At 36.5% G+C, this 22,432-nt stretch overlaps 1 protein-coding gene across 8 annotated transcripts in view; it reads right to left on the bottom strand.

Moving 5' to 3' along the window:
- The window catches only part of rasal2 (RAS protein activator like 2), an 81,045-nt gene that overhangs the window by 1,303 nt on the left and 57,310 nt on the right, over positions 1–22,432 (bottom strand). For 5 of the 8 annotated variants that reach the window (XM_058746548.1, XM_058746555.1, XM_058746539.1 and 2 more), the window contains 13 exons: positions 19,554–19,666; positions 12,025–12,178; positions 11,275–11,373; positions 10,621–11,175; positions 10,388–10,532; positions 10,159–10,303; positions 9,042–9,278; positions 8,538–8,739; positions 6,450–6,649; positions 4,204–5,164; positions 3,987–4,118; positions 3,683–3,885; positions 2,685–2,772 (listed from right to left, as the gene is read on the bottom strand). In XM_058746548.1, the coding sequence (XP_058602531.1) occupies positions 2,685–2,772; positions 3,683–3,885; positions 3,987–4,118; positions 4,204–5,164; positions 6,450–6,649; positions 8,538–8,739; positions 9,042–9,278; positions 10,159–10,303; positions 10,388–10,532; positions 10,621–11,175; positions 11,275–11,373; positions 12,025–12,178; positions 19,554–19,666 (3,234 nt within the window). The remainder of the gene's footprint in view (positions 1–2,684; positions 2,773–3,682; positions 3,886–3,986; positions 4,119–4,203; positions 5,165–6,449; positions 6,650–8,537; positions 8,740–9,041; positions 9,279–10,158; positions 10,304–10,387; positions 10,533–10,620; positions 11,176–11,274; positions 11,374–12,024; positions 12,179–19,553; positions 19,667–22,432) is intronic. The other 3 variants (XM_058746580.1, XM_058746593.1, XM_058746586.1) reach the window with 1 other exon arrangement.

Here is a 22,432-nt window from a genome sequence, read left to right as displayed (position 1 = left end):
GCACATTAAAATGGAAGATTTTAAGATATCTTAATATTTAACATAAATTAAAGAAATATTCAAGGTTACATATTACAGCATGCTCTTGGCTATTTAGCAGCAGAAACACAAAGCTCATATTTTTGTTCAAACATTTATAATAATTATATTATAAATATATAATATACATATAAATAAAATATTTTCTTATAATGTGTTATATAACACACACACACAAATTATCATATAATATTAAATTTTATGTATAATAATATATGTGTGTAGAAAATACAAAAATATATTATAATAAATATTATATATAATGGTTCATTTATATTACATACAATTTACTATTATCATTAATTCTACTATTAATTTGATTATTATTAAAGGTAGGATTGCTTTTTCAGGTGAATGAACTTTTATTATGCATTACATTTCTACCAAACTTTTCACAAATATATATAAAATTCTATCTCTAGTATATTTATTTTTCAAACTTGAAATTACATTTAACCATGAATATTCCTTTAAAAAGATTCAATACAAATAAAATAATATAGTAAACAAATGACATTGTCCAAAAGGGAAAATGGTGGACATAGATGGTGAAACTTAATGTGTTAGCAAAAAAAAAAGTGATCGAATAAATAAATAAAACAATTAAAAAGAATACAAGTCATGTTTTATCATGTATATTTTTCAACAAAATATAACCAAATCAACTCTATCTTCATTTCATAATGAAGATAATTTAAAAAAGACGAGTAATAGCTGATGTGAATAGGGCCTATTAATAATTTGTGCCAGTCTGAACAATCACATGTGCTACAAGCACATACACGCAAAAGAGCAAGTTTGTAAGGACGGCAAAAAACAGGACAACTGAAAACCTGTATAAGCAACAGATGCAGACAAAAACCAGACAAGTGTATCATTACACTATAAAGTAATTATCTGCAGAGGGCAGTGGCAACTTGTGGAGTGCACACATACCGACTACAGTGCTGGGAGTGTGGCAGCATGGGCAATAAGGAAGTGACTAAGCAAAAATAAGGAGGGTAAAGAAAAAAAAGGAAAAATACAGCAGCCCAAGCTACAGCTCACAGATACCAGGTAGTAAATCTGCTTAGAGAGATCCCTATCAACACACATTCCTCAATAGCATCACACTAAACTTCAGGAAGACGCTTTGACAGCTTTGAAATGTGGGAAAAGCGTGAACATTTCCCAAAACAGGCTATGACTAAAAAGTTTAAATATGCAAACGTATTTAAGTATCTAGTTTAAAGGTAAAGTGTGCAATTTCTATGCCACTAATGATGTCATGAACAGTTTCATTCTGCCTGAAGTACTTTTCAGTTCCTGATTAGAAATCCTACAAATTTTCTATAAGATGATAATTCAAAGGAAAATCCACCCAAAAATGAAAATTCCGTGTGAATTTTCTTCTGTGAACAGTAAAAAAACAACACTATTTTGAAGAATGTTGGTAGCCACACAATTGTGGTTCTCATTGACTTCCACTGTATGGACAAAAACAATGGTAGTCAATGGGAACCGTTTGGATAACAACGATCTTCAAAATATATTCTTCTGTTTTCCTTAGAAAAAAGAAAAAAAAGAAAAAAAAGCACAAACAGGTTTGGAACAACATGAGAGTAAATGATGACAGATTTTTCATTTTTGGGTGGACAATCCTTTTAAATATCTAATAAATAATTAAATATTAATAAAATAAAATAAATTACATTACATTTAAAGTGAATATATGTATAATATGTAACATTAATAACATAAATCACGTTATACAGTCAAACCAAAAATTATTCAAACACCAGATATAATTTTTGATATTTTTTTACCAGTGGGTGAAGGACACTATAGTTCAATTATGACAGTCAAAATAAAGTAAACTGTGACATATTATACCCAATAATTCTTCATACAGTGGACTGCCAGTAAAAATTGATAAAAATATGGGACCAGAAATTATTCAGACACTTTGACCTGGTAATGTTTTGCTGAAGTGTTTTTCTTTCATTACTAATGCAACCTTTTTACACCCCAGACTGAAGAAAATTAAGCATTGCCTGGTGTCTGAATAAATTTTGGTTTGACTGTAAATAAATGTATACATTACTAGTTAAAATTAGCTTACATTTCGCATCCTATATCCCATTCAATCATTAGTTTTTTATATAAATAAAATAATTTTTGTTTATTATACATTTTTGTTAAAGTGATCTCTGTGCAATTTGGATAGAGCATCTTTTAACACTGAAAAACTATACACTTCACATTTAACCTTCGTTTTATTATATCATTTGAAGTGGAGAGAAAAAAAATGGCTTAGAGGACTGAGTGTTGCAAAGGTTCAGGCCAGGCATGGGTGTTGGATCGGGGTGCGCTTACATAAGCCTAACCGCTCTGCAGGAGCAGAACTGTCTGCTTGTACTTGCCTGCTGGTATTACCTCAGTTCCATTAGCGACCTGGAATTCAGTAGGACACAGTAACAATGAGCCAGTCAGCAGCCTGTTTGCTTTAATACCATCTGAGGTTTAGCAGGGAGTTCAAAGCATACCACTGTGCAGCACACACAGGCCAGCTCCTCACAACCAGACAGTAGACTAAGATGATCTCCAAACTCTCACTCAAGTTCCCTTGCATTTATCATGCTAGTTAACATGGTCATCTGCAATACCTGTGCATCGATTATCTTCTGTTTGGCGTCTATGACCGCTTGCATCTCTGCATGGTCTCTCTTCAGTTCTTCCTCCACTGCCATCAGCCTATGAGCCACAAATGACACAAAGCCTGGTCAGATTTCACATGGTTTTGGATTATCAAATAGTTTCGACATTGCAGATTTGGTTGTTTAAGTTGGATAGTTTTATGTACAAATTAAAGGAAAAAAGTAACACTTTAGCATAGGGACTAGTGTTGTCAAAAGTACAGATTTCGGTACAATGATTATCGCTTCACGCTCTTTACAGAGCGTCTGCACAGAAGCACACGGGAGCGTTTGAAAACCGCGTCTATTAGCAGATCCCTAATATATCTACACATAGACGGATCCGCTGACAGACACCTGCTTTCAAACGCTCCTGTGGGCTTCTGTGTGAGCGTGAATCGATCATCATGCCAACCACACTCATATCTGTTGAGTGCGTGAATACAATGGCCAATCAGCGGTGTTTAAGAATCAGCTCAACAGCGCTCAAATGTTGGCAGGAAATGGATGTTTTTAAAATTTCAGTACTGACTGATACCGAAGTCTGTACTTTTGACAACACTAATAGAGACCAATTCTCACTATTAACTAGATACTTGTTAGCATGCCTATTATTAACATACTGGCTGTTTTTTTTTTTTTTTAGCACTTATAAAGCACATGTTCTGCATGACCATATTCTACATCCCTAATCCTACCCAATACCTAAACTTAACAACCGCCTTACTAATAATAAGTAGCAAATTAGGAGTTTATTGAGGCAAAAGTCATAGTTAATAGTTTGTTAATGGCGAGAATTGGACCTTAAAATAAAGTGACCGGAAACAAATTAATTTAAACACATAAGTACCTTAAAAAAAAGAATAAAGAAATATAACAGCCTTTATACACTATTGTATTGTTAATCAGCAAATGAACAGATATAAAAGGATTTTACTAATTATTTAGACTGTATTTTGAACACTCACCTGCAGATAATACTTTTCATCTGGCTGTCTTTCTCCTCTTGTTGTCTGCGCAGACGTTCCTCACTGTCCTCCAATCGAGCCTTGTATTCCAAGAGCAGCTTCTGCATCTGCTGTTCCTGTGCTAGAAGCCGCCTTTCATATTCCTCCAGTCGCCGACTAGACACCCGCAGACGCTCCTTCAGTTTTGAGATTTCCTGTTCGTACTTTAGACAAAAAAAAAAAAAAAAAAGTAGAAACTCTTAAAACCTTCTATAGTGATTATCTAATGCATATTTGTTACACTTTCTCCTTTTTTTTTTTTTACCTTCTCTACATGTTTGGGATCATCTTTGCTCGGCCCTTCCTCTTCCTCATCTTCATACTGGCCGTTATTGAGGACCCATGCTGCTGTTCGCTCCACCGGGGACATGGTGACTGACTCTACAGGTGACTGTACCTTATGGACACATGCAAAGAAAGCATTATTTGGGTTCAAACATGTCTGGATAAAGCAAACTCTCTTTCCTCATCTCGGTCTTTACCTGTTTGGCTCCTCGTCCTCCTGGAACCGAACTGTCTCTGGAGCATGTGGACTGCTGTCTGGATCTCTCACCGCTCTGCTGCATGGGTTCAGTGTTGACGCTGCTGCTGCTACGCAGGGAAGTGCTGTGAGGAAGCGATCTTGGAGTTCGTGCCCCTGCGTTTCCTGCCACCAGCCCCACTCCTCGACTCTGTTGCTCCACCTTCACGATATGTGCCGTACCTGCGCTGCTCTGCCTCGGTACCGCCACAACCTGGGCTCCCGAGTGCTGGTCTGCCAGGGGAGGGTGCCAGCGTGCTGTGGGAGGAGGCGTTTCTTGTCCCTGGATGCTTTTGCGGGGGAGTTCTTCCTCCACGCTGCTGGTGGAGGGCATCCGTGCTCTGGGAGTAGCTCCCCGGCCACCTGACGCACTGGGACTGGCGCTCCGAGAGCTGCCCGTGCTCAAGTTCTCCGAGCTGGAGTCCGGCTGCAGGGACTGGGCGGAGTGCGTGGACTGGGTTGAGTGCGTGGATTGTGCGTGCAGGTTACTGAGGTGGTAAACGGGGTTTTGGAAAGACAGCGGTTGCAGGCTACGCTGCTGGCTGAGGGAGGGGTGTATAGGGCGCCGCACTTGCGGGGCACTTTGCGGCAAGTTGTCTCTTAGTTGGGGAACTTTCGGATGGACGGGGGGCTGGTGTAGGTGTGGAGGTGGGACAGGGCCGATGGAGGCCTGAGAGCCCACTCGGCCTAATCTAGGTGGGGCTTCGTTGAGAGAGTTAGGACCCGGATGCCCCTGTGCCAGGTAAGAGTCCTGCAGGTCCATTAGAGATATACTGCGTCCATTTGGGAGTGGACTGTCTCGCTCCTCTTTGTCAGAAAAGCTCATGCTGTGAGTGGAGGACTGCTGACCCAATAAAGGATGCTTCCCTCGGACTAAGGCCTCCATGTGCTCCTGGACAGGAGATTTGATGCTCCTCATTTCACTGAGGAACAAGATACAGAAGAATGAATGTATAAGAATAATGCAGTAATAATAAATATTGCACATTTTATTTTAATGGTCCAATTAAAGTCTCAGCGGTTTTGGAAAGTTACTTGTGCTAATGTAATGTTGATTCATACTTTGGTGTTACAATGCATTGTGGTCTATCCTTGTCCGATACTGATTGGCCTTCTCAGAGAAATAGAAGTAGGCTTGTCAGCCATCTGTTCTGAAGCCTTTTTAAAAGTTACACTGAAACGTAAGTTGGGACAGATCTTTTCTTCTGTATTGTGATGTACATCTGAGTGAAATGGATTACCCAAAAATAAAAAAAAACAATAGGACGGGACTTGGTTCAATTCATCCATTATTGACTGGATAGACCAGGTCTAAATGCAATCTTTGGAGAAGTGTGGTATGTGTCACGAATGAGATGGCATGAAATGGAAACTCACCCTACCTTCTAAACGCACAATCTATTGTGAATGATTCATCTATGCATCCGTTTCTTTCTTTTGACCTTTTAATTTGTAACCCTGGACCACAAAACCAGTCTCAAGAAGCACGGGTATATTTGTAGCAGTAGTCAAAAATACATTGTATGGGTCAAAATTATCGATTTTTCTTTTATGCCAAAAATCATCAGGATATAAAGTAAAGATCATGTTCCATGAAGATATTTTGTAAATTTCCTACCGTAAAAATATCAAAACTTAATTTTTGATTAGTAATATGCATCGCTAAGTACTTCATTTGGACAACTTTAAAGGCAATTTTCTCGATATTTAGATTTTTTTTGCACCCTCAGATTACAGATTTTCAAATAGTTGCATCTTGGCCAAATATTGATGTGTAAATCTCAATTTCATAAAATTGACCCTTATGACTGGTTTTGTTATCCAAGGTCATTTATCATTAAAAGTTTCATAACTTAATCTTCTGGTGAAATGATAAGAGTTCCCACCCAAAATTTTGTATCTTTTCAATAACCTGCTTCACTCAGATGTACGTCACAACAGAGAAGAAAAGATCTGTCGCTACTTCCATTACATCGCATCTTTAACCAGAAATGGCCCTTCAAACTTGGCACTTTCACAATACATGTGAGAATCAATGATGTTCTTCTCCTTTTAGGAAGTGAGTGAGTAACTACTATAATTTTGGTATAACAACCAAATAATTTCAGTCTGTTACTCGCACAAGCTTAATTATGGCTTTAGGTGATTTAGAATATAGCACAAGAGTCATACATGAAGTAGAAAAAATAAAATCCAGCAATGTCCTACCTGTCTGCTGGGTCTTCAAATATTCTCTGCAGTCCTGAGGATACACTCCCACTGATGTCATGAGCGGAGCTGTGGTCCTGGAAGCGCCTGAGCTGCTGCTGGATGGGGGTGGGGCTGGACAGCGAGCGGGTGATATCGCCAAGTATACGCGGCAGGGGCCCCAGTTTGGCCACCGTCGCCTGCAGGAAGGAATTGTCACCCTGGGTTGGCGCGTAACCACATTATGGACCACAGAGGGCAACCACATGGAGCCCGAGAGTTTGAGGGTGCAGATGGCAGATTGGTGGGTTGGCAGGAGGTTTTTTTTGGTTGGTCGAGATAGTAGGCACCATAATGCATTGGTGGTAGGACAGCGTAACCATGGAGACACAGTGTGTCGGACAGGAAAGGGTGGAATGGATAGTGGCATGGGTAAACAGAGGAGAAAACAAAAGGAAAAAAGTCAAATTAGGGATAAATAAAAGAAAAAACAAACACATGCTTCTACAAAAATGACAAAAGCAGTTCCAAAAACAACAAACAGAAACAAACAAGGTAAAAATGGTCAAATGCAGGCCATGCATCAAACAACAACAGAAGGTTATGTCTGAGACGAGATAAAAGAAAGGTTGAAATGAATTAACTCATGGTAGGAAACAAAAATATTGTGCAGGAAGGTTTTAATTGCAGTCAAAACAAAACCATGCTCCAGACGCATCAGGTCAGCAAGGGTTAGGGGAAGGGCGTGAATGCGCGGTGTCCAATGCCATTAAACAGACTGTTTCAGATTTAACAGGGTCATTAACCTTGAGGCTAACTTAACCTAAACAATGAGTTATGACATTAACACTGCAAACAAGAGCAAAGCATTTTTTGTCACACACAGTTGTTTAACAGTACTGCAATGTCAGGTTGAACATTTAAAATCTGCTAGAACCTTACAACGTTTAGTGGGGATCAAGCATTACTGACATGAAGCACACAGCTCAACAGGAGACATTTGCGGCAATACCTCTGAGGTATGAAATGTGCTTCCTGATTTTGAGACATGGCCATTCTTAATTGTTACTTACATGTGCACTCAGTATTTTTTTCGTTTATGTTGAGTAGCGTTCATGTTGCATTTGCTTATGTCAGGTAAGTACTAGGGCTGGGTTTTGACACAAACTTCACGACTCGATTATGCTTTACAAGGTTGTGATTAGATTCAGTATCAATTATTTTTGGATAGATAGGCTATCATGTACAGTACATGGCAAATTTTCAAGGAAAAAATCTCCCAACTAATGCTGTAAAATATACATGTTGGTATTACATTATTATAATATTGAAGGTTAAAATTCTAATACTAAAATAAGCTAAAAGTTAACTTTAACTTTAAATGACAATTATATTTCTACTCCAATTAATTTAACATTTGAAATATAAACATTTAAATGGTGGCTGTCATAGAAACTTGATGGATTTATTCAAACTTAAATACTCAAGAACAGTAAATAATTACAATGATTATGTTATATGGTGCAGATATTTAGCAAAATGCTCCTCCCTAGAGTTCATTTTTCTAGCTGACTAAAGTTTATGGTCACCAAATTAGTTTTTTTTTTTTTTTTCCTCTGAGGTAAATGTGAAGTTATTTGAATATTGTAATAAAATGCACAGAATTTGAAATCTGAGACTTGATTTCATATCAAAAGTAACAAATCACAAAGCTTACTGCAATTTATTGGATGGGATGCACGCTACAATGTTCTGTTCAATAACTGAAGACAGGTTAGACTAATTGATTCTTGGAATTTAAGAATCAATATCGTTTTGTAAAAAGGATTGATTAAAATTGAGAAATATTTTTTTCCCCCCAGCCCAGGTAATTACTAATTTTTTCTACGTCAAACATTTTAAAGAGAAAAAAAAAAAATTACTGAGTGCAAGAGATTCACATAACATCTCTTGTAGGCAGGTGCATTTTTACACCCCCCACTGTCACGCCTCTTGAACAAATTGAAGCTCAGCTGTTGTAAATCTCTGTAAAACCAGACATTAGCCTACGGAAGATTTTGTTGTAAGAGGTATTTGTTGCAGTATAATGGTTTGGAGGGATTTCTGTACCTTGTCCAGCTGAGACACCACCTCCCACAGTAGTGAGTGTAGCACCGAAAGCTCACGGCCCAGGTCAATGTAGCCTTCAAAGCCCGGGGTGTTGGAGATAGTCTCAAGATTGGAGATTTCGAGCAGAAAACGGGTCATACCAGCCCACTCGTGTTCCAGGAAGTCATTCATGAAGGCCATGTACTCCTCTTTATTTCCAAATCTGATGTAACAGAAAATATGAAATGCATAAGAAATTCAAAAGTACTGAGAGTGCTCAAAGGCAGACAGACACTGACGTTTCATGATGGCTGCATTAACACACAAGAATATTCCAATATTAATACATAACATTAAATGAGAATTTTGCCATACTGATTATGCAAGTGTCACCTGATTTCCCTAACAAAATAAAGCCATTTTGACTCAAATTCCCATTTTCACATTCAAAATCTGAAACTATTTCATATTCTGAATTTTATGAAGTAATCACTGTTTACTGTATGAAGAGTGTTCCTGACATACTTGGCAAAGTTAGCGAGATTCTGGATGACTTTGGCAATGAGGGTGAGTGTTCGAGAGGTACGGTCGTCTGGGTATTCCTGCATGAGACTGAAGAGTGAAGGGGACATGATGGCAGGGCACAGGAAACGCAGGAAGAGCGATGCGCTAATCAGACGCTGACTGATGTCCTGCTTCCCTCGAGCGTGACACTGCTGTTTCCATGATGCAAACACCTCCTTCAGTTCCCGTGGAAAAACACTGACCAGAGCACAGCAGCAGGTTAGGATGGAACTAATGCAATCGCAAGCATGAGCATTTGAACAAACTACAAACAAAACTTTGGGGTCGCCAATATTCTTTAAGTTTCTGAAAGATGTTTCTTAAGCTCGCCAAGTCAGTAAATATTATTATAATTTAAATACGTTATATATATATATATATATATATATATATTTTAAAATTGAATTTATTCCTGTGATGGCAAAACTACATTTTCAGCAGCCATCACAGTGTCACATCATGATCCTTCAGAAATCAGTATTTGTTATTATCAATGTTGAAAACTTGATATTTTTGAGGAAACCATGATACATTTTTGTCAGGATTCTTTGATGAATAGAAAGCTCATAAAAACTCATAAGAATCTATTTGAAATAGAAATGTTATACATTATGTGTTATAACAGTCTTCATAATTGTCACTTTATAAAAATAATCATCATTTTGATCAATTTAGTACATCCTTGCTGAATAAAGTAATTTCTTCAAAAATAAATAAAACAAAAACAATTATATATATATATATTTATTTATTTTTAAAGAAATTACACATTACATATTTTTAAGAAATTATATATCTATCTATCTTACTGATCTCAAACTTTTGAATAGTGTAAATCTGAATTTATAACCATGCACTGGAAAAAAATTCTAATTGCTCAATTTCTGAAGAATTAAAAAAAAAAAACATTTTATGGAGATTGTGCACAAGAAAAAAAAAACAAACAAAAAAAAAAACAGTTTTTAATTAGCATGAACCCTACATATATTCTTTACTTTGTTTTTGTTGTTAAATCAAGCTTATACTTAGCTACTATTGAAGTTTATGAGTTATAAGTTCTAGGAATTGAAAAAGTTACCAGTAAGAGTTGATGATCTTGCAGAAGGCCAGCTCACAGCACATCTTCAGGTTACTTTGGTGCTCTGGAAGCTCATTGCTGGAGCACTTCGATGGGTCTACTTCACAATTTTCATCTGACTCATAAAGGGCTTTAATAAACTCTCCTACAAAGCAAACACAAACATATAAGTAAAGGTTCTTCTTGCTACACAAGCTTCTTAATATACCAAGGTAAACATTTAACTTACCTAGTGCATCGTGTAGGTACTTCTGTCCAACCAATTTGAGGTATTCTTCAATGGCTTTGGTGGCTAGCGTGTTTTCCCTAAAGATCAGCACGTCATGATCAGCGCAGCGATCCACCTCTGACATCACCAGATCCGTTAGGAAGTCCTAATAAAGAAAGTTTAAATCAACTTCTAGTCATAAACAAGTGATTTATAGCTAATTTAAGGTATTGAGATCTCAATTGGCATCGTACCTTCGCCCGTCCCGTGCTCTGCAGTATGTGCACAAGCGCACTGGCCATCTCCTCTTTGTTCTTCACGCTGATGACAGGCTCCAACACAGAGCACAACATGGTATAGTTATTGGTCACAAACTCTGCAAACTCTTTGTACTGCTCCATGGGCAGGATGGAGACAGTCTGGAAGCGAGATTTGATGCGGATTGAGGGGCCTCCACCTTTGGTTTTGCTGGTGGTGGGGGTGCTGACCGGATACCACTTCTCCACAAACTGCCTTCCCATTACTCCCTGCACTGGTATGTTAACCAGGCCCACATAGTTGTTTTTGTCCTTTTTCTTTTTCTTGTCCACATCACGATAGATGTGTACAGTGATGCTCTTAATGGACGGAACGCCGGAAAACTCAAAGTGTTCCCCCCAGAACAGGCAGTCAGAGCGGGTTTTGCTGGTGGTGCGGGCGTACAGCACGTCATCCAGACATAGCTCACAGAAATACTTCTTTTTCGGTGGCAGATCTTTGGCCTCGATGATCCACAAACGGAGGACGTTTTCCGCTCGTCGGCAGTTGTCCTGGTAATGGAATGATTGAACCACAGCAGCTCATTTTAAGTATAAAACAAGCATGCATGATTTTGCATTGATTAAAAAACACAAGCATCTTATGGTCACCTTATTAGGCTGCACAGTTCTCTTGAGGTTCTCCATCCATTTGTCCCGTTCAGCAGCAGAGGAGCAGCTGAAGCACTTACTTCCACCTGAGTATGCCACCTACATGAAGAGGGGGAGAAATTCAGCAGTTCATTCATAAAGTAAATCATTCATTTACTCCAAATGTTATAAATAATTGAACTGCATCCAATATAACCCTTCCAAAATATTATGTGATTGTACTTGTGTTGTCAAGATAGTTACACCATAGTAAAACGTTTGGGGCTGGTAAGAATTTTATTTTATTTTTTTAAAGAAATGTATATTTATATTCAGCAAGGACATATTAAAAAGCAAAAATAAAAAAAATTAAATGGAAAAATGGATTGTTTTCCAAAAAAAAATCTTAAAATAGCACAAATATTATAATAAGAAATGTTCATTGAGAACTAAATTTGCATACTTGAATGATTTCTAAAGGAAACTGTGACATTAAAGACTGGAGTAATGTCTGTTAAAAATTGTGCTTTGCCATCACAGGAATAAATTACATTTTAAAATGTATTCAAATTGAAAACAGTTAGCTTGCATTGTAAAAATATCTCACAATATTCCTGTTTTAATGCATTTTTCATCAAATGAATGCAGTCTTGGAAAGCATAAGATGCTCATTTCGAATCAAAAATCTTACTTGCACAAACTTGAATGGTAGTCTACATACATAAACATAAATGTGATCATGGGAATAATGCTAAGAGGTGAAGTTTGTACCTCAAAGCAGAAGTCTTGTCCTAGAATGCTGCTGTGTAAAGGTTTGATGTAGACATCCTCCTCCATACTCAGATCCAGAGCTTCAACAGCACTGCCTGGACTCAGCAAAGACTCATGGGAACAGGACTCCTTCAATTTGGGCAGGCCTCGTGACCTACAACAGCATACAGAAACTCAATTACTTAAGACTCAGCCAGATCATTTAGAAATAATTACATCCTCTCTTCCGATTCTGATATTTCAGTCTCCTTCCTCAGTGGCTACACAGTGTCCTCAGCCACAGGAGATTCGATACGCAAATGAGAACTGTGACAAATAGTTTTGGCTCAGAAAGATTGATTACAATCTCCTATGAATCGTTTTAGTACAAGAAAGAAGTTACAGAGAAGGTAAAAAAAAAAAAAAAAGAAGTTACAGAGTACAGCCACAGGGAGGCAGTCAAACATAAGAGAGTGAGTGTTTCAGATAAAAACAATCATTTCATTATATATACACACACACAGTAATCAATTTCTACTTCTTTACCATAATTAAAACATGATTTATTATATAATCTGTCATGCAACAAATTCCAGAATCTCACTGTTTCCTGAAAGAAAGTTTATACCTACGAAAAACAACTAAAGATCCACTTGAAGGAGTATCCCAAGAGCATATCAGGATATTAACGCATTCCTGAAAAGAAACGAAGACTCCAATCCAATAGTTTTCACTTCATTTTTTTGGTGCAGGCGTAGAGCTACTTCACCGTAGCTCAGGTGAGGTTAAAAAGGACGCAGAAAGCTGATGTGACAAACAAGAAAGAGGGCTGGCCAATGCAAAGTCCCCATGAGAATGTTACCATGGGGACCGCCCTATGAGGAGCTGAGGAGCGAGGGATGAATTGACTACACAAACATCTTAAACACTTCTACACACACACACACACCCCTACACTTCACACCTGAACTACCGCCACACTCGCACAACATCCACACCTTGACATTACTCACATGGTTGGGTTTTGTTTAATGAGAATTCAGTCTTAAGATGAGACCAGACAAAAACAAAAAAAAAAAAAAAAAAAACAGGCATATCATTCATATACATACTACTGTTCTATTGTGTTTTTGAAGGGAGAATTTTATACTCAGCAAGGCTGCATTTATTTGATCAAAAACAATAAAAACAAATGTAATATTGTGAAATATTATTACAATTTAAAAGAACAGTTTTCTCTTTAAATATATTTTAAAATGTTCATTTAAAATTTTAAATATTGTCTGAAATTTAAAATATTTTAAATGAACATTCCTGTGATGGAAAAGCTGAGTTTTCAGCAGCTATTACTCCAGTCTTCAGTGTCACATGATCCTTCAGAAATCATTCTAACATGCTGATTTGCTACTCAAGAAACATTTCTTAAAAACTTGTTTCTTATGCTAAAAACAATTGTGCTGTTTAATATTTTTGTGGAAACCATGACAGTTTCAATAGAAATCTTTTACAACATTATAAATGTCTTTACTGTCACACTGGATCAATTTAATGAATCCTTGCTGAATAAAAGTATTAATTTATTTTACATTCTTACTGACCCCGAACTTTTGAATGAAAGTCTGGAAAAAATATTTTATTTACTGAAAATGTGTCCTTGCTGAATAAAAGTATTAATTTCCTTCAAAATAATATATATATATATATATATATATATATATATATATATATATATATGTATGTGTGTGTGTGTGTGTGTGTGTGTGTGTGTGTGTGTGTGTATGTATGTATGTATGTATGTATGTATGTGTGTATATATATGTGTGTTTATATATGAAGCTGAAACATTTTCACGGAGCCTTGCAAAAGCAGTGCGTTACAATGGTGAGGGAAAAGCTCTGTGTATTGCAAGTAACGTTAATCACATCCATACAGTTTATGATCACAACACCGTTTGTCAGGCATCTACATTGTCATCTGAGGAGATTACAAAGATTAAACGAGTGTTTTTAAACTCTAAAACATGAAATGTCCTTTTGCTATAAAACAAACTTTTAATATATATATATATATATATATATATATATATATATATATATATATATATATATATATATATATATATATATATATATATATATATATATATATATAAAAATTATATATACATTTGAAACATACTTTCAAATGAACTTTAATTTTGTCAATTTTAATTTTATTATTACTTAATCAAAACAACCCAACTGCAGTTTGATCGATATTACTTGGAATGCAATAAAAAAAACGTGATTTCTGAAAAGAAAAAGAAAAAAGGAGTTATGTTTTTGCAAATGAACTCTTCATATTCATACATATGCCTGTACAATCAATAAGTGTTTTACAGCAGACTAATATAAAGACTGACCACACACTCGGAGTATAATACAATGAAAGTATGTAATACTATTACATAAAAGCCTGAAGAAAATGATTGATAGGAAGAGACAGCTACTCCTGTAACGTCCTATACACATTCTCATTTAGTTCTGTGCTGAAAACCAAAGAGAGTTAAAAAACGAATCCATTATTAAAATTTGCAGCTTAAAACCAAAAGCTTTTTGCTTGTTTTCAAGTTTACATCTACTATAAGGTCGAATACAATGACTTCGCACAAACGATCAGGACTATGCAACATGGACTATCCTGGCATAAGTGCCTAATAGAAAATCTGCTGGCATCAGTTTCTCTCGTTATGAGAAATTGTGGTGATGCCTGCTGACTTGGATTAAAAAAAAAAAAAAAAAAACAGATTACCACAATGATTGGCCTCTAATCTGGCTCACATCCCAACAGGACCCAAACATAGGACCCATCATTTATCACAAAACATCCATTATCTGTCCACATTACCGCATATTTTCCCTGAGATGTGATCTTTCAGTCAGAATTGATTATAATTCAGTTATACAGCCCATATATTGTGGAAAACTACAAAAAAAACAATACATCATCTCAGGATGTATGAAAAAAAAAAAAACAGCACAATCAATTTAGTGTGATTCATGAACACACAAATCTTATGAATTAGCTCTTTTAATAAAACTGCTCAAACTCACAAGTTACTGAATCACAAATCAGTCTAATGAATCTTTGACTAAATGAAATTTACAAATTTACTGAACTGACTCGCTTACTCAAACTTCTGAATCTGACTCACAGCCTAAGTGAACTGCCTGTGGTTTATGAGACTGAATGCAATTGCATATGACAATGTCTATTCATCTCCTCCATCCAAACAGGATCTCTTTCCATCTCCATTTACAGAGGTGTGGTACACTGAATCGGACAGCTGATGCAGAAACAGCAGGGTGACTCTTGATGGAGGGCTCACTTCCAGCTCTCGATACGTTTCACCTGCGCTGACTCGGACAGCTAAGCAGATCAGTGCACAGTCAGCCTGTATCCGGACACAGCTCTCCCACATTATCCAAGAAATTTGATCAGTCTGCTGGGACTGCGGTGCCACATTCAAGCTCTTTACAGTCAAAGCTTCCAAGTCCACTATGAATACAGGACTAGTATTTTCATTCAGACCACATAGTGAGAGGTGATTCTGCTACAGCAAAGGTCGATTACTTCAAAGCCTCTAATGTGCTATTTACATTTTCTTTTCAGCTACGAGTTCAAATGTTTTCCCATAGCCAGCTATTCAGCAAAGCCAAGAAAGCAGAAAACTGTAGCCTTATCTGAAGAGAGGTTTAGTTAGCTTTAGCTAGCTCTTGGCATGATCACAATACATTAAGTTTGGGTGCATTTTCTTTGGCTTTGTTTAGCTTTTTGGTACATCTTACAAAATATTTTTGTAGTTTGAAATGTAAATGAACAAATAAGCAATAAATAAATACATAAATAAAATAATCCCCACACAATGAATGAAAAACATTATGAAAAAAAAAATGAGTGAAAAACAAACTGACACTATATTGTGTGTAAATGTTTTTGTTTCTTCTCATTTTTGTAATCAGCAATGTACATTAGGGTGTACTATTGTACATTTTCTGTTATTTAGTGAAATGTTGTTTTTCTTCTTCTGTTTTACCACCTGTATAATGCTGGTCAACACTACATTTTAAGATTAAAAGCATATTTTGATAGTTTACTTAAATTATAAGTACATTAAAATTATAACACAATGAAATATACAATAATATAAGGCACCAATATGCTATAGCGTAGTAATAACTGAAACGTTGTCACTGTATTTTCTACAGTGAATTTCTGGAAACCACAGCTACATCTGATATTTTAGTAACACTTTAAGTTAGGGAACACTACTCACTATTAACTAGTTGCTTGTTAGCATACACATTACTTGTATACTGGCTGCTTATTAGTACTTATGAAGCTCATATTAATGCCTTATTCTGCATGACCATATTCTAGATTCCTTAACTCTATTCAATACCTAAACATAATTACTGCAACTAATTACCTGACTTCCTATAAGCAGCAAATTAGAGGTTTTTTTTTTGGAAAACACTTGTGTTCCCTAATCTAAAGTGTTACCATATTTTCATAGTGTGTGGTTTCAAATATGATTAAAAGCTCATTTTTAAATGCAATTCAGTCATACAGAGATGTATGGCATCTAGCGAACTATAGGACATTATGTAGTCAATGTAGTCAATAGTAAATGAGTGAATGAGTCAGCAGTTTTAGACACAGTATATGCATGAATGCGTAAAATGTTACTTAAGTTGTCTCAAGCGCCTCATGAATTCTGCACCTCGGCGAGATGTCATGCAAATCTTCAAGTTTTCCATCCTCTTTCCACTGACAGCTATACTCGCAGTTGTTGCAGAAGAAAGTCTCTCAGCATCGTGCTGACAGTGACATTATTACTGATGCAGATACACTGGAAACTGACTACACTGAACAAACAAATCATATTTCATCACTTGCAAAATGACAGTGAGGACAGGGAGTCCTAGAGATCAGATATGAAAAACAAATTGGAATTTTCTGCAGCATGAAAAAAAAATGAATGAAGTTCTAATGGGCTACTTTTATGGTACATAAACAAGTAGATAATGCAAATATAGTACCGTTCAAAAGATTGGGATCAGAAACTTTCTTTAGGACAAAATCAGCATATCAGAATGATTTCTGAAGGATCATTTGACACTGAAGACTGAAGTAATGGCTGATGAAAATTCAACTTTGCCACAACAGAAATAAATTAAATTTTAAAATATACAAAAAAAGAAATTATTTTTTTTACATTTAATTAAAATTCATTTTTTAAAAATAAATATTTATTTTTTAATAAATAAATATTTCAAATATTAATAATATAACTGTTTTAACTATTTTTTAATCAAATAATTGTAGCCCTGGTGAGCATAGAGACTTTGAAAAACGAAAATCAAACAAGCAAAAAAAAAGTAACGACCCCAACAAAATAGAATGGTATTGTATATACATTTTAAAATTATAATAATCTTATTTTTTAGGTGAACTATCCCTTTAAATGCACCCAAACATGTGCACATAAGTGTATGCGTGAGCGCAGTGACAGATGTCTGCTGAGAGTTCAGTAGTAATTCATCTCAATCAAACTGTCACATGCAGTTCCTCTGTCTTGGCCACACTGAAACAGCCACACTATCACATGCCACACAACACTTGCACACTCCTTCCCGGCATTACTTTATGAGCAATAGCTCCTCACAAACAGATGCACTCAGTTCACAAGGAGCAGCATGAGAAATCAGCGTGATTAGAATCGCTTCTCCTCATCTGTAGTCTAACCGCAGCAGCTGTGGCCATTAGAGTATACAGAGAGAGCAGACACACCAGCAACATCACTGCCAGGGCCCACAGTCTCCATCCTGTTCCAGCACACTAACAAAAAGGGTGGGAATGCAACTTCTGGTTTGTCACCAAAGGTAACCAGCCCTAATTCAGCCCTGAGGCCTGTGACACACTGTTTGCGTAGTAATAAAGCAAAAGTGACTTTCCCTAATGCTATTAACAGCCCTGTTTATCCATTAATCCTCTTAGCTGAAGTAAGATTTACAGTGCTCACACACCCAACCGCAGCACTGCGAAGCAGCAAATCACAGGAAAATCTGACAAATCAAATGACAGAAAACAAAAGGGCCGCTGTCCATGTGATACAACATCATCTGTGTGGACCGTTTTAAACGAAGGAGGTCAATAATGAAGGAGGTCCTCTCCACCTGTAGATGGTGTGTGGTGAGCGCAATGGCGCCGTTGTCCTGTGGCTGCCGTCGCACCATCCAAGTGGATGCTGCAGACTGGTGGTGGTTGAGGAGAGACCCCCCCCACATGATTGTAAAGCGCTTTGGGTGTATTGCAATACACAAAGCGCTATATAAATGCCTCATTCATTCATTCAATAAAACCTGAAGAAAGCCATTTATCTTAAAGGCAGACAAAATAAATTATCTTAAAAATTTAACTAATAGCTGGACAACCCATTACTCTAATGAATGTTTATATCTCCCCTATTCAGTCTAATGAGCTAATTACATGTCTTTTCAAGAAAAAAAAAGAAAAATTAAGCACAAAGTGTAACATGGGCAAGCTAACAGGTTAAATTGATAAAATAAAAATGAAATAAAATATGTATTTTGTTTAGAACAAATAGGAACTTTTAAATGGTGATTACTGAACATAAGATTGTTTGGGTCTAACAAAAACAAAACAAAACCACAAAAGCAAAGCAAAAAAAAAGAAAAAAAGCCAAACCAAACCAAACAATTTGATTTCACCAGAACACAATCAAATCAATGGAGAAAGATTTTTTTCTTAGAAAGAAAAAGATTTATTTTGGTTAGAACACATGGTAACTTTTGAATGTTGGTCAATGGAGAAAGATTGTTCAGGTCTAAATGGTAGTTTTGGGAAGAATTGGCCCCTGCTAACCAGCCATAGTATTTGTAATACAGTGCTTTCCACTAGGGGGCAGTAAAAAAAGTGCAGTCAAAAGGTTTGTCCAGATCATGCCAAACATAAATCAAGTAAAATGAATCCAAACTTTTGACTGGTAGTGTAAGTGCAGTTTAAATCGCAGCTTTAGCACAGTAGCTTCATTAGGGACGAACTGGCTGAACGGTTCTGCCAGAGAGCTGTCAGACTGCCTGAAAGGTTTAAAATTTCTGTTAAAACAGATCTCATGTTATGCCAGCTCCCAGCACAGCACATTTCCCAACCAGCTGCTCTCTATAAGACACAAGCATGAATTTAAGCAGAATTTTTGGCCTTGTTATATAAGCACCCAGCACCTTTTTTGAATAGCTGCTTATAATTAAAGAAAAGTTATTGCTTTACCTATAAAAGTTTAGTAGAAAAGATAATCCATTAAAATATATCTATTCAATTAGTGTAAAATGAAACAAAGATGGCTTTGAATTTATCTGAAAGATAACCGCACATCTGTCTCTTAAATTCTGGGCAGAGACACAAAAAAGACCGAAGGAGATTCAGTGAGGTTCAGTCAAAGTTCCCTCTGAATACATTTATGAGAAACAAACAAGCGCAAGTTGTACCTGTCATTTTCTGTTGGTCGAAGCGATGGGAGTCTAAAGCTTGTGTTGCGATCCAGCTTTGTTTGACTCTTCGTTCTTTTGATGGATCCTTTCAGTCGTTTACTTAAAAAACCCTGTGAAGCAGAAGCACATAGAAAGTCAGATGAGTTCCTATGAGAAACTCATGTTTTTCGGTCGATGAATGACAGCTGAGTGTGAGGCTGTGCCCGGCATGACTCAACCTTGCTCATGAGTAAGAGTCTGTATATACAACTTTAAAGTCATGATCAATTATACATGGACACCACTCACTGAAAGACCCTGAGAACATATGACAGAGACAACAGCACCATCACGACAAAGCAGACGGCAACTTCGCAAAGACTTCATTGACCTTTCAAAAGCAGGTTTGAACATTAGAGGACAGGCAGCTGAAGTAAAATCCAACAGACCGTTTCAGCAGACATATCAGTCTATCTTGGCGGTGAAAATGCACTCGCACAGAGTAATATGGGACGGCCAAGGCCAGCTGAATAGTTTAGCGTCTGTTTGTAGCACAGTCAGTGCTTGCTCAATGTCTTAAAGGAAAACCAAATATTAATAAGTAACCAAGTCAGAGAGTTCAAATGGCCACCTGCGGATATATAAGTGAGTAATATTTGGTTCTGGGTCAGAATGAGCTGTTCTTACGAGGTGTGCTAGTTTCAGCAAAACAGGAAGGAAGAAAAAATACTCAGCATGAGCATATCTATTCATGTCCAATGAGAGCGCAATGAGAGCAATTTCAGATGGAGCTCAAAAAATAAATTAAATAAATAGTTTTGTTTTGTTATGCCTATGAAATCTGATTGATTGAGACTGTAGGAGAAACAACCTAAATAAATAATTACTATAATTATTAGGAATAATAAATCATAATATTTTGTTCTAACTGTGAAATCTGACTGAATAAGTCTGTTCTTCTGGGAGAAGCAATCCAAATGAATGAACGAACAAACACACACACGAATAAAGGGGAAAATAACTATATTATTTAATATATTATTATTATTTTCTTCTGACTATTTTCGATAAGCCACTTTCAAAGGAATTATAAAATATAGGTTATATTAGTCATCAGTATTAGAGATTTTGAACATGAAAATAATTACCGGCTTATCACATTTGCTAGAATTTTCCATATCAGTCAGAACATATGACCAGACATACTACTGTCTAACCTGTTTTACAGTGAATTTATTATTGCGAAAAAAAGAGGAAGGAGGAAGAGAAAACCAGCAAGAAAAAAAATCTGTAGTAAATCACAGAGGGTTATCTGAGCGGCTATACATTAAAATCATGTAGAACAATGACAATGTCTAAAAAAAAAAAATAATAGGGCAGGGGAAGTGAGATTTGTCTATTTCAGATGAGTACCAGACTGTAAGTAGGAGAGTGTTTGGCTAGTAAAAGGCCATTAACAGAAAAGAAGCGAGATTGTATGTGATATATTAGTCATTCCTCATCAGAAGAAAGATGAGAGAAAGCTTTATGTTTGAAAAGTGAAATAGAGAGGGTAAAGAGAAAAGAGAAGAAGAGAGAGAGAGAGTGATGAAGCACTAATGTGGATGGTGTTACTGTATAAAGTCTGAGAAAGGGCATTGTTTGGAAATTGTCCAGCAAAGATCAAAATGTCTTTCAAATTCCCACACTGACGTATGTGGAGTTGTGGACACTTAAACACCACAATATTTTAAAAGCATTCAATATCAAAATCATTGGCATTAATACAAAGTTCTCACTAACAGCTTCCCCTCCTCTGGGAATCATGTGACGACTGCTGATGTATCTTAAAATTCAGGCTGCCCTACAGACTGACAGGCTTCAATGCAGTCTTCACATAATTCATATATCAATTATATGCTGCCTCAACAGAGCCCATTAATCCCAATGCACCCGTCAATCAATGCTTCCATATTCTTAATAGAAAATGACTTGAGCTGTAATGAGACTTCATACTAAAAACACATCCAACATCCAAGTCTTTTATTCGAGTGCACCAAATCAGTTCATTTGTCTAGGAATTTTGTGACAGAGAGCCAAATATGTACGATTAATCACTTATAAAATGACACAGAGAAATGCTGGAGATATAAATATCTGCCTTGTCCCACTTCCTGCCTGGTTAAAAATATCATCAAACAATTTCTAATGCATTGAGTCAGAGGCACAGACTGTTTCCAGAATGTGCCTTTGTTACAATATAGCTATCGGAGGGAGCGTCTGCTCATTGTTCATGCAATGCAGCGCTGAAAATACTGCATAAAAAAAAAAAACTCAAAAGGTATGTGCATACACCATATAAACATACTTCATTGTGCTGAACCTCTGTCCTCACACATAGGAACTGGCCTGGAATATGGAAGACCATTAGTGGCTGGAGATAAACGGAGGAGGACGAAGCTTCACTAATCAGGGGCTCAAGAGGGTATTTAAAGTGGGGCATTTATCCCGAGCAGGAATTCTGCTCTATTTCTACATCAGTGCAGTGTGACATGTAACCAGCCTCTTGTAAAAGACGATGATTGATAGTGGGGGCTAAGTAACAGCAGAGACACTAAACATGAAAAAATACAAAAATTAAAGTAAGTTTCAAACCTGTATGAACCTGTGGAACACACACAAAAAAAGTCTCTTTTGTTTGTCCATATAAGTAAAAGGGTTGCATGTTGTTCTAAATATTTTTTGTCTTCCACAGAATAACATGAGGGTGAGTAAATGACAGAAGTTTTTTTTTTTTTGGTTCAATTTCTTTAAAGCGACTTTTTTCAAATGACAGCTAATGTTGAAAGGTTCAAGCTAGATTTTAGGTTACATTTGTTTGTTCAAAGTTTTGTTACTCATCATTCAAAACTTTACAA

This window comes from Onychostoma macrolepis, chromosome 02 (assembly GCF_012432095.1).
Source record: "Onychostoma macrolepis isolate SWU-2019 chromosome 02, ASM1243209v1, whole genome shotgun sequence".
Lineage (NCBI taxonomy): Eukaryota > Metazoa > Chordata > Actinopteri > Cypriniformes > Cyprinidae > Onychostoma > Onychostoma macrolepis.
This window is presented reverse-complemented; position numbering and strand designations above follow the sequence as displayed.